Genomic DNA, 13792 nt, shown 5'->3' with positions numbered 1-13792 from the left:
TAACCAAATAGTTTAATTTTTTACCAAAGTAGTTGATTTCTCAAACAAAAAATATTAATTTTCAACAAAAACTTTAATTTTCAAACAAATACTTTAATTTTCTACCAAACTGTTGAATTGCAAGCTAAAAAGTCGAATTTTCTACAAAACCGTTGAATTAAAAAAATCCCTTTCCAACCAAGCAATTAAATTTCTAACGAAAAAGGATAGATTTATAACCAACAAGATTAATTGTATACTACTAAAGAAAAATTTTCAAGAAAATGCTCAAAATTCTACCAAAAAGTTGATCTTTGAATCAAGAAGATTAATTTTCTACAAAAAAGATGAATTATCAACAAAATACATGAATTTTGAAACAAAGCGTTGCATTTTCAGCTAAAAAAGACAAATTTCTGACAAAAATTGAACATTTCGGTTCTAAGTTAAAAAAGTAATTTTCAACCAAAAATTACACTAAAATTAAAAAATTAAACTAAACTAATTAAACTAAAATTGTGAAGATAATACTCGAGTTTAATTTTTAACTAAAAAAGAGAAATCCGCAATAAAAAATAGAATAGTTAAATTTTTAGTTGGAAAAATTAAATTTAAATAAAAAAACGAATTTCCAACAAAATAGTTAATTTTTCAACCAGAGAGATGAATCTTCAACCAAAATAATTAATTTTAACAAAGTCGTTGAACCAAGCAGTTGAATTTTTGATAAAAAAATATGACTTTTTAACAAAATAGTAACCATATTAAAAATTAATAAAACTTTCCTCAATGCTCATGGAAAATTTTTAAATTCTCTGAATACAAAACTTCAAAGATTTTAAGAAGACTTTTTCAATTTTGAAGAATTAAAAAAATATAGGTAAAAATCGAAAGAATGTAAAAGATTTATAAGAAGCTTTTGAAGCTTTGAAAATACTTAACCAAATTTCATTAATATACATTTTTGAATATTTTGAAAAAGATTAGAAGCTTTTTAAGAATTTTGAAAAGTTTTAAGAAAGTAAAAAGAAACTCTTAAGTTTTCTTTTAAAATTTTAAGTGATTTTTTTAAACCAATAAATTTTAATAGAATATTTAAAAAGATTACAAAATTTTCCTAAAAGAATTTGGCAGGCCTTAACTCAATTGTTTTAATTTAAAGAATTAAAATGATGGCGACATGAACGGAGATTTTATTGACGATTGAATTCATCATTTTTGTTGGAAATTCGTAATTTTTAAAATTAGAAATCAATTTCTTTTCAATGAAAATTTAACTGTTATATTTTTAATTGAAAATTTATCAGTTTCATTTGAAAATTCAAGTATACGGATGAAAAGTTAAGTATTGTTTTTAAATTGGTAATTTTTAGTTGAAAATTAATGTTTTTGATTTTAAATTCAAGTATTTTAGTTACATGTTCAGAATTTTAGTTAAAAATTCATCTTGTTTGTATCTAATTTAGGTGTTTGTTAAAAATTCTTTTTCTTTAGTAGTATACAATTAATCTTCTTGGTTATAAATCTATCCTTTTTCGTTAGAAATTCAATTGCTTGGTTGGAAAGGGATTTTTTTAATTCAACGGTTTTGTAGAAAATTCGACTTTTTAGCTTGCAATTCAACAGTTTGGTAGAAAATTGAAGTATTTGTTTGAAAATTGAAGTTTTTTGTTTGAGAAATCAACTACTTTGGTAAAAAATTAAACTATTTGGTTAAAAATTGATCTATTTTGTATTTGTTAAAGATCCATTATTTTAGTTGAAAATTCCTCATTTTTTTATTAGAATTAAATTTTTTTTATTGAAAATTTAACTATTATATTTTTAATTGAAAATTGATCAGTTTTAGTTGAAAATTAAAGTTTATAATAAAAAATTCAAGCAATTTGTTGAAAATGGTTCATTTTTTGTTGAAAATTAATCTTCCTGGTTGAAAATTCATCTTTTTTTATTTTAAATTCAAGTATTTCAGTTTAATATTCATCATTTTAGTTGAAAATTCATCCTTTTTGTATAAAATTAGATAAAGATGCATCATGTTACGTACAAATTTGTCTTTTTTTATTAGAAAGAAATTTTTGTAACTGAAAATTTAACTAATGTATTTTTAATGGAAAATAGATCTGTTTTAGGTGAAAATTCATCATTTTTGTCGCAAATACCTCATTTTTTTATAAGAAATAAAATTTTTTTTATTGAAAATCTAACCATTAAGTTTTTAATTTTAATAATTTAGTTGAAAATTCGTATTTTTAGGTAAAAAAAAATAAGCGTCTTTGTTAAAAATTCACGATTTTAGTTAAAAATTCAACTATTTGGGGGATAATTTACTTTGTAGGGAATTCGACTATTTTCTTCTTGAAAATTCAATTGTGTTGTTAAAAATTATTTTTTTGTTTGTTTAAAATCAATTTTTGTTATAAAAATTCATTTTTTTTAAATTTAATTATATTGTTGGATTTTTTTAAATTAATTTTTCAAAGTGAAAATTTGACTATTCCATTTTTATTAAAAAATTTTTTTTTGTTGAAAATTGAGCTATTACACTTTTGATTCAAAATTGACCTTTTTTATTCAAAATTTATGTATTTCATTGAAAATTCATATTTTTAGGTAAAAAAAAAGGATTTTTGTAGAAAATTTATGATTCTGATTGAAAATTGTACTATTTTGGGGGAAATTAATCTACTTTGTAAGGAATTGAACCATTTTATTGTTGAAAATTTAATTGTATTGCTGAAATTTTGTAAAAATTGTATTGCTGATATTTTTTAGTTAAAAATCCAACTATTTCGGAGAAAATTAACCTACTTTGTAGGGGATTCGACAATTTTGTTGTTGAAAATTTAATCATATTGTTGAAAATTAGTTTTTATTTGTTTGTTTAAAATCAATTTTTTTACTGAAAATTTAACTATTCAACTTTTAGTAAAAAATGGAAATTTTTTAATTAAAAGTTAATCTTTTTTATCTGGAATAATAATGATTTTCTCAAAAATTCACTTTATTTATTGAAAATTAATTTCCTTAGGTAAAAATTCATATATTCCACTTTTAGTACAAATTTTTCTTTTTAATTGGAATATTGATGGTTTTCTTGAAAATTCGTTTTTTTTGTTTTTGTTGAAAATTAATTTTATTAACTGAAAATTTAACTATTTTATTTTTTATTGAAAATAGATCTGTTTTAGTTGAAAATTCATCTTGTTTGTAGAAAATTCGTTAAAGATTCTTCATTTTAGCTGAAAATTCATCATTTTTATTCGCAAATTCCTCATTTTTTTATAAGAAATAATTTTTTTTTTAATTGAAAATTTAGCCATTAAGTTTTTAATTTTTAAAATTTATCAGTTTTATTTAAAAATTTAAGTATATGGTTCAAAAGTCAAGTATTTTATTAAAAATTGATAATTTTTGGTAGAAAATTGAGCATTCTTTTGTTGAAAATTCGTCATTTTTTTTAGATAAATAAATTTATGAACTGAAAATTTAACTATTATATTTTTAATTGCAAATTTATCAATTCTAATTGAAAATTCATCTTCCTTGTATAAAATTCGTTAAAGATTCATCACTTTAGGTTAAAATTAATAATTTTTCTAGAAATTTTGTTTTGTTTTGTTTGAATGCGGGATACTATTAATTCCTTCAACTGAAAAATTTAAAGTTCATTTTTGGTTGAAAATTGATTTTTTCTCTCTCAAAATTCAAAAATTACATATTAGATATTTGGTTAAAAATTGTTTTTTTTTTTTTGTAAAAAATGATCTTTTTCTTTGAATGTTAATCTTCTTGTTTAAAAATTCTTCTTTTTGATAAAAATTCAAGTATCCCAGTTAAAGATTGATCATTTTGGTTGAAAATTCATCTTTCTGTTTTGAAATTAAACTATTTCACGTAAAAATGTACATTTTTAGTTGAAAAGTCGTCACTTTTTTTTGAAAATGTAAGTATTTTTTATTTTATATTTTAAGTTCGTTTTTTTTTGGAGGACGACTGACAAATCACGAAAAATAAAATTCCCGAATAATAAAATTGCCGAAAAATTAAAATACCGAATTGGAAAATTTGCGAATAATAAAATTCTCGAATAATAAAATTTCCAAATTGGAATTATAAAATTCCAGCGGTCAATAATATTGCTGAATTGGAAAATTGCCAAATAATAAAATACCCGACAGAAAATTGCCGCATTATAAAATATCCAAGTTGAAAAATTCCAGAAATTTAACAATTACATTTTTTAAAATAAATATGTTCTATCGCTTACAAATACAATAATGAAATGTCATTTTTACAAATAATTTTTATTGTTTAATTTCGGGAATTTTACAATTCAGAAGTTTTACAATTCTGATATTTTATAATTCGGCAATTTTCTGTCGGAAATCTCATTTTTCGGGAATTTTCAAATTCGGTGATATTATTAACTGTCGGGAATTTTGTTTTTCGGGATTTTTCAGTCGGCCCATTTTTTTGTCGTGGAAATTAATTTTTTTTACTGAAAATCTAACACATTCCGAATGAATATTCTATAGTTTTAGTTAAAAATTCATCTTTTTGGTTAAACATTAAATTTTTAACTTAAAATTTATTTATTTAAGTTTTTTTAAAAATTCATAATTTTAGTTGAAAATTCATCAAGTAGGTGGAAAAGTGATCTATTTTCTTTAAAATCCGTTATTTTTGTCGGAATATTAATTTTTTAAACTAAAAGTATAACTATCCAAGTTTGCATTATGTTTAGATTTGTTCTTTATTTCTTATTACTTTAAATGGCAACAATTTTTAGAATAGAATTTGATTTTTCAAATTTTATTGGCATGGAAAAATGTTTTAGAACCGGGAAATGATCGGGAATTTTTTTCTTTGAATAAAACAGTCAACCCTCATTTTTGATCTCTGAACTGATTCCGAAGCCTGCAAGTTAAAAAAAAAGGTGTAAAATATGATCACCGGATTTAATTATTATGCAACAACAGGCAAAAGAAGCAGATTTTTCTAGCGAGGCCATTAATTAACCGAGGGAAAAGTCACTTTCGTCCTGTGTTGCATATAGTATTTTATTCCTCTCTCGATTTGATCGACTCATTTTCACTTTCTCCACGCAAATTTTACTTTCGCCCCGATAATTTTATTTTTTCACCGCAAATTTTACTTTCGCCACGCTGATTTTACTTTCGCCCCGTTAATTTGACTGTCGCCACGCGAATTTTACTTTCGCCCCGCTGATTTTACTTTCGCCCCGTTAATTTTACTTTCGCCACGCTGATTTTACTTTCGCCCCGTTAATTTTACTTTCGCCACGCTGATTTTACTTTCGCCCCGTTAATTTTACTTTCGCAACTCTGATTTTACTTTCGTCCTGCTGATTTTACTTTCGCCCCGCTAATTTTATTTTTGCACCACAAATTTTACTTTCGCCACGCTGATTTTATTTTCGCGCCGCTAATTTTACTTTCGCCCCGTTAATTTTACTGTCGCCACGCGAATTTTACTTTCGCCCCGCTGATTTTACTTTCGCCCCGCTACCTTTATTTTTGCACCGCAAATTTTACTTTCACCCCGTTAATTTTACTTTCGCCACGCTGATTTTACTTTCGCCCCGTTAATTTTACTTTCGCCCCGCTGATTTTACTTTTGCCCCGCTGATTTTACTTTCGCCCCGCTAATTTTTCTTTCGCCCCGCAATTGCGATTTGCGGGAAATATGTGTTACTTTCGCCCCTATTTTTAGGGGCAAAAGGTGGCCATTTCGATCAATTGTGTAACAAAGTATGATAATTTCCAGGTCGACGCTTTGACGGACCTCTTGGTGCAAGGAATGGAGGACAACTCCGAGGATAATGATATTTATGGAATTTGTGCAGAATGTGGTCACAAAGTCGAGGGCGAAGGCACAGGTTGTTCAGCGATGGACAAAGTTTTTCACATTACCTGCTTTTGCTGCTTCATTTGTCGCATTAATCTGCAGGGAAAGCCATTTTACTCTCTGGAAGGCAAGCCCTACTGCGAGGAGGATTACTTGAATACACTCGAGAAATGTTGCGTCTGCACCAGACCTGTCTTGGATAGGATTTTGAGAGCGACTGGAAAACCCTATCATCCGTCCTGCTTCACCTGTGTCGTTTGTGGACAGAGTCTCGACGGAATTCCATTCACGGTCGACGCTACCAATCAAATTCACTGCATTCAATGCTTTCACAAGTAGGTCATTTTTCTTTTATTTCACTTGTTTTTATTGTATTTATCATCAAATGAAATAACAATGATTTTTCATTTGTAAAATAAGAAGCATATTGCTGGATCTAACTATTTTTTTGGAAATTTTTTTTTGTTTTTTTTTTGTGGTGATTTTATTTTTGTACCTGAAAATTTAACTTTTATATTTTTAATTGAAAATGGATCAGTTTTAGTTGAAAATTCAAGTGTATATTTAAAAATTCAACTATTTTGTTGAAAATTGTTCATTTTTGATTGAAAATAAATCCTCTTGGTTGAAATTTTATCTTTTTTTATTTTTTTGTATTTTAGTTAGATGTTCAGAATTTTAGTTGAAAATTCATCATGTTTGTATAAAATTCGTTAAAGATTCATCATTTTAGGTGAAAATTCGTCATTTTTTAATTAGAAATAATTTTGTTTAACTGAAAATTTAACTATTATATTTTTAATAAAAAATTTATCAGTTTTAATTGAAAATTCAAGTATGTGGTGGAAAACTCAAGTCTTTTGTTAAAAATTGGTAATTTCTGGTGGAAAATTAATCTTCCTGGTTGAAAATTCATATTTTTAATTCAAGTATTTGAGTTAAATATTCATCATTTTAGTTGAAAATTGATCTTTTTTGCATAAAATTCGTTAAAGATTCATTATTTTAGGTGAAAATTCATAATTTTTTTTTGAAAATTCGTTTACTTTCTTGTGTGGAAAATTAATTATTTTAACTGAAAATTTAACTGTTCCATTGTTCTTAGAAAACTAATTTTTTTAGTTGAAAATTCAACTACTTGATTAAAAACTGATCTTTTTTTAGTTGAAGATTCAAATTAGAGAAATAATTTATTTTGTAGAAAATTCATATTTAAAAAAATTCATATTAAAAAAAAATTTATCTTCTTGTTTGAAAATTCATCTTTTTGGTTTTAAATTCAAGTACTTTAGTTACATATTCACCATTTTAGTTGAAAATTCATCTTGTTTGTATAAAATTAGATAAAGATTCGTCATATTTCAAAAAAATTCGTATTTTTTTATTAGAAATAAATGTTTGCAACTGCAAATTTAACTATTTTATTTCTAATTAAAAATTGATCTGTTTTAGTTGAAAATTTATCTTTATTGTATAAAATTTGTTAAAAATTCATAATTTTAGGTGAAAATTCATTTTTTGTGGTTGAAAATTCGTCATTTTTTGAACTGAAAATTTAAGTATTATATTTTTAATTGAAAATTTATCAGTTTTAATTGAAAATTCAAGTATTTTGTTGAAAGATGTTCTCTTTTTATTGAAAATTAATATTTTTTATTTTAAATTCAAGTATTTTACTTAAATATTCATAGTTTTAGTTAGAAATTCATCTTGTTCGTATAAAATTAGATCAAGATTCGTCATCTTACGTAAAAATTGGTCTTTTTTTTATTAGAAATAAATTTTTGCAACTGAAAATTTAACTATTCTATTTTTAATTTAAAATTAATCTGTTTTAGTCGAAAATATATCTTGCTTGTATAAAATTCTTTAAAAATTCATAATTTTTGGTGAAAATTTGTTTTTCTTTGGTGGAAAATTCGTCATTTTATTATCAGAAATAAATTTTTTTAACTGAAAATTTAACTATTATATTTTTAATAAAAAATTCAAGTATATGGTTAAAAAGTCAAGTATTTTGTGGAAAATTGGTAATTTTCGGTGAAAAATTAATCTTCCTGGTTAAAAATTCATCTTTTTTATTTTAAATTGAAGTATTTGAGTTAAATATTTATCATTTTATTTGCAAAATTTATCTTTTTAGCATAAAATTAGTTAAAGATTAATTATTTTAGGTGAAAATTCATATTTTTTGTTGAAAATTCGTTTGCTTTCTTGTGTTGAAAATTAATTATTTTAACTGAAAATTTAACTGTTCCATTTTTCTTTGATAACTAATTTTTTTAGTTAAAAAGTCAACTACTTGGTGAAAATTGATCTTTTTTAGTTGGAAATTCAAAATAGAGAAATAATTTATATTGTAGAAAATTCGTATTTAAAAAAAATAATCTTCTTGTTTGAAAATTATTTTTTTTTGGTTTTAAATTCAAGTGGTTTACTTAAATATTCATAATTTTAGTTGGAAATTCATCTTGTTTGTATAATATTAAATAAAGATTCGCCATGTTAGTTGAAAATATATCTTGCTTGTATAAAATTCGTTCAAAATTCTTTTTTTGTTTGTTGAAAATTCGTCATTGTTCATTCTAATGAACAATTAAATTAATTAATAAATAATTAATTAATCTTCTTGGTTGAAAATTCATCTTTTTTATTTTTAATTAAAGTATTTTAGTTAAATATTCATAATTTTAGTTGAAAATTCATCGTTTTGTTGAAAATTCGTCATTTTTTTTATTAGAAATAAATTTGTTTAACTGTAACTTTAACTATTAAATTTTTAATTCAAAATTTGTTAGTTTTAATTAAAAATTCAACTATATGCTTGAAAAGTCAAGTATTTTGTGGAAAATAATTCATTTCTGATTGCAAATTAATCTTCTTGATTGAAAATTCATCTTTTTTATTTTAAATTCAAGTGTTTTACTGACATATTGATCATTTTAGTTGAAAAATTATCTTTTTTGTATAAAATTAGTTAAAGGTTTATATGTTTAGGTAAAATTTCATCATTTTTGTTCAAAATTGGTTTGTTTTCTTGTGTGGAAAATTAATTATTTTAACTGAAAATTTAACTGTTCTATTGTTCGTAGAAAACTAATTTTTTTAGTTGAAAATTCATCTTTTATTTAATAATGTTATTGTTTGAAAATTCTTCTTGTTTGTATGAAATTAGTTAAAAATGCATCAATTCAGGTGAAAATTTATCATTTTTGTTGAAAATCTTGATATTTTTTTATGTGGAAAACTAATTATTTTAACTAAGAATTTAACTATTTTATTTTTATATTTTTAAATTGATCTGTTTTAATTGAAAATTCAAGTATATGGTTGAAAATTCAAGTATTTTTCTGAAAATTGTTCATTTTTCATTGAAAATTAATCTTCTTGGTTGAAAATTCATCTTTTTTTATTTTAAATTCAAGTATTTCAGTTAAGTATTCATCATTTTAGTTGAACATTCATCATTTTTATTGAAAATTTGTTTGTTTTCTTATGTGGAAAATTAATTATTTTAACTGAAAATTGAACTGTTCTATTTTTCTTTGAAAAATAATTTTTTTAAGTTAAAAATTCAACTGCTTGTTTAAAAACTGATCTGTTTTAGTTAAAAATTCAAAGTAGAGAAATAGTTTATTTTGTTGAAAATTCGTCTTTTTTAAAAATTAATCTTCTTGTTTGAAAATTCATCTTTTTGGCTTTAAATTCAAGTGTTTAAGTTATATATTCATCATCTTGATTGAAAATTCATCTTGTTTGTATAAAATTTGTTAAAGATTCATCACTTTTGTTAAAAAAATTTTTTTTTAATGTGGAAAACTAATTATTTTAACTTAGAATTTCATTATTCTATTTATATTTTCAGATTGATCTGTTTCAATTGAAAATTCAAGTATATAGTTAAAATTTCGTGTATTTTGCTGAAAAATCTCCTTTTTGTTTGAAAATTGATAATTTTAGTTTGGAAATTCATTATTTTGGTTGAAAGTTTGTTGTTTTTTTGTAAAAAATTAATTTTTCCGACTGAAAATATAACTGTTACATTTTTGGTTAAAAACTGATGCGTTTTAGTTAAACTTCAACTTGTTTGTAATTTTTTGTAAACTGAAAATTGATCTTTTTCAATTTTTGTTAGAAAATTCTTCTTCTTTAATTCAACATTAATTTCAGTAGTTGAAAATTAAAATATTTTGTTAAAAATACGATTTTTAAAAGTCATTTTTTAACTGAAAATTCAATTATTTCATTTTGGGTTAAAAAATTCTTCGTGTTTAGTTAAAAATTGAAAATTTGTTTACCTTTGGTTTTTCTTTTGTTGACAATAATTTTTTTTACGGAAAATTTACATATTTATAGTTGAAAATTTAACTTTTTTGTTGAAAATTAGTTTTTCTTTGGTTAAAAATTCACTTTTTTTTATTTCAAAATTCAAATATTTGGTTGAAATTTCGTTTTTATTTGGTTGAAAATTAAGTTTTTAAACTGAAAATGCAGCTATTCCATTTGTGATTCATAATAATGGGTTGTTTTTAAGCTTAAAATGCATTTATTTAGTTGCAAAATAAACTATTTTGTTTAAAAATCGACTTTTCGTTAAAAACAATTGTTTTTAAAAAAGTTAATTTTTTTCAGCTGAAATGTATTTATTCCAATTTTGGTTTAAAATTTAACATTTTTAGTTGAAAATTGAACTATTCTATTGAAAATTCGACAATTTTTATGTTGAAAATAAAATTTTACTACAAATTTAATTATTCCATTTTTTGGATGGTAATTTAGATTTTTTTATTCAAATAATAATTTTATTAGTTGAGAATTTAACTGTTTTTTTAAAGTATTTTTTCTTTTAATGAAAATTCACCTTTTACTTCTAAAAATTAAACTATTTGTTTGAAAATTTATATTTTTTAGTTTAAACTGTCTTCTTTTTTTCTGTTAAAATTTGTTTTTATTAGTTTAAAAATAACTGTTTTGTTGAAAATTCATTTTTATTTGGTTGAAAATTATATATTTTTTTTTAAACTGAAAATGTAGCATTCCATTTTTGGTTGAAAAATGACCTTTTTTAGTTGAAAATTTAACTATTTTGTTGAAAATTTGACATTATTTGTTGGTGAAAATATTTTTTTTTACTGACAATTTACATTTTTTACTAGAAAATTCAACTGTTTTGTTGAAAAATAATTTGTATTTAAACCAAAAAAAAAAAAAAAATTCATTCATCCAATGTAATTTTTCCCGGAATTTAGACTTTCGACGAAATGTCTTAATTTAGAAAATGAATTTTCTCGTAAATAAGCAATTTGTTGAAATTTCGTACATCTTTGGTTAAAAATTAATTTTATTACACGAAAAATGTAGCATTCCATTTTTGGTTGAAAATTTACCTAATATAGTTGAAAATTTAACTAATTTGTTGAAAATTTGACATTATTGTTTGGTGAAATGAATTTTTTTTACTGAAAATTTACATGTTTTAAATTTTTTGTTGGAAATTTGAAATTATTTGTTTGTGAAAATAATAATTTTTACTGAAAATTTATATTTTTTAGTTGAAAATTCTACTGTTTTGTTTGTAAATTATTTGTTTAGACTGAAAATTGACCTTTTTCATTTTTTCTTAAAAAATTCTTCTTTTTTGATTAAAAATTAATTTCAGTAGTTGAAAATTAAATTATTTTGTTAAAAAAATTCTTCTCTTTCATTAAAAATTGGACTATTCTGTGGAAAATTCGTTTCTTTTTCAGTTGTAGATTAATTTTTCTAACTCAAAATTTGAAAATTTGTTCTTGTTAAAAATCGATATTTTTTAGATCGAGAAGAATTTCTTTCTTGGAAAATTGTACTATTATGTTAACAATTAATTTTTAGAACTGAAAATTTAAGTCCTAATTTTTGTTTATAATTTAGTTTATTTTGTTAATTTTTTATTTTTCTGTTGAAATATATATATTTTTTAAAATGAAAATGCAGTTATTCTATTTTTGGTAAAAAATGTAGTATTCGTGGTCAAAAATTTATTTTTTAGTTGAAAATTTAAATATTTTTTTGAAAATTAGTTTTTTTGTTGTTGAAAATTAATTTTTTAAGCTGAAAATATAACTACCACGTTTGGTTAGAAATTGATCTTATTTTAGTTAAAAAATCATTTATTGAGTTAAAAATTAAAATAATTTATTAAAATTTCGATTGTTTATAGTAAAATCATTTTTTAGCTACAAATTGAAACAATTTCATTTTTGGTTAAAAAATTATCGTTTTGAATAAAAAAATTAATTTCATTAGTTGATAATTAAACTATTTTGTTGAAATTTCGATGTTTTTAAAATCATTTTTTGAATGAAAAATCATATAGTTCATTTTTGGCTAAAAATATCCTTTTTCATTTAAAAATTAATTTCATTAGTTAAAAATTCGTTAATATTTAGTTAAAAATGAATTTTATTAAACTGAAAATGCAGTTATATATTTTTTGTTGAAAATTTACTTTTTTTAGTTGAAAATTCCACTGTTTTGTTGAAAATTAGTTTTCATTAATTAGTATTAAAACAAACCAAAAAAAATATATTTATCAAATTTAATTTTCCTCGTAAATTTGACCATCGACGAAATATCTGAATTTAGAAAATTAATTTTCTCATAAATAAGGAATTTGTTGAAAATTCGGTTATCTTTGGTTAAAAATTAATTTTATTAAACTGAAAATGTAGCATTCAATTATTAGTTGAAAATTTACCTTTTTTAGTTGAAAATTTAACTATTTTGGTGAAAATGTGACATTACTTTTTTGGTCAAAATAATTTTTTTTACTGAAAATTTACATTGTTTAGTTGAAAATTCAACTGTTTTGTTGATAATAAGTTTTCATTCATTTGTATTAAAACAAAAAACAAACAAAAACTCATTTATCCAATTTAATTTTTCCTAGAACTTAAGCAATTTGTTTGAAAATTCATTTATTTTTGGTTAAAAATTCATTTTATTAAACTGAAAATGTAGCATTCCATTTTTAGTTGAAAATTTACCTTTTTTAGTTGAAGATTTAGCTTTTTTTTTGTTGGAAATAATTTTTTTACTGAAAATTTATACTTGTTAGTTAAAAATTATTTTATTAGTTAAAAATTGAACTATTTTGTGGAAAATTAAACTTTTTTGTTGTTAAAAATAGTTGTTTAAATGAAAATTTACACTTTTTAGTTAAAAATTTTTTTATTAGTTGAAATTCTGTTTTATTGAAAATTGTTTTTTTTTTTGTTGAAAAGTAATTTTTTAAACTGAAAATGCATCTATTCAATTTGTGATTTATAATTGATTTACTTTTTAGTTTAAAATGTAATTATTTTGTTGAAAATAAACTATTTGTTGAAAACTCAATTTTTTGTTTGAAAATCATTTTTTAAACGAAAATTAACTTTTTTAGCTGAAAATGTTGCTATTCCATTTTTAATTGAAAATTCACCTTTTTTAGCTGCAAATGGAACTATTTTGTTAAAATTTCGATTTTTTAAAAATAATTTTTAACTGAAAATTAAACTATTTCATTGTTGGTTGCAAAATTATTCTTTTTCATTTAAAAATTAATTTCATTAGTTTATAATGGAATTATTTTGTTGAAAGTTTAACATTTTTTTCGTTGAAAATCATTTTTTTACTGAAAATTTATATTTTTTAGTTGAAAGTTCAACTGTTTTGTTGAAAATTAGTTTTCATTAATTTGTATTAAAACCAAAAAAAAATTAAATTATTCAATTTAATTTTTCCCGGCACTTTGACTATCGACGAAATGTCTTAATTTAGAAAATGAATTTTCTCGTAAATAAGCAATTTATTGAAAATCCGCTATTCGATTTTTATTTGAAAATTTACCTTTTTTTAGTTAAAAATTAAACTATTTTGTTGAAAATTTAACTGTTTTTTGTTGAAAATAATTTTTTTACTGAAA

The 13792-nt window shown here is 21.9% G+C and overlaps 2 protein-coding genes across 2 annotated transcripts in view; one reads left to right on the top strand and one right to left on the bottom strand.

Moving 5' to 3' along the window:
* Positions 1-5969, bottom strand: part of LOC117181071 (DNA repair and recombination protein RAD54B-like) — an 89682-nt gene extending 83713 nt beyond the window's left edge. The window contains exon 1 of the mRNA XM_033373639.1: positions 5916-5969. The gene's annotated coding sequence lies outside the window, so the exon portion shown is untranslated. The remainder of the gene's footprint in view (positions 1-5915) is intronic.
* Positions 1-6189, top strand: part of LOC117181070 (lipoma-preferred partner homolog) — a 30722-nt gene extending 24533 nt beyond the window's left edge. Inside the window, exon 5 of the mRNA XM_033373638.1 lies at positions 5770-6189. Coding sequence (XP_033229529.1) covers positions 5770-6189 — 420 coding nt within the window. The remainder of the gene's footprint in view (positions 1-5769) is intronic.
* Positions 6190-13792: the final 7603 nt, after the last annotated feature.

The sequence above is a fragment of the Belonocnema kinseyi genome, chromosome 10 (genome assembly GCF_010883055.1).
Source record: "Belonocnema kinseyi isolate 2016_QV_RU_SX_M_011 chromosome 10, B_treatae_v1, whole genome shotgun sequence".
Taxonomy (NCBI): Eukaryota; Metazoa; Arthropoda; class Insecta; order Hymenoptera; family Cynipidae; genus Belonocnema; species Belonocnema kinseyi.
Note: the sequence above shows the minus strand (reverse complement) of the source record. Positions and strands in the feature narration are given on the sequence as shown.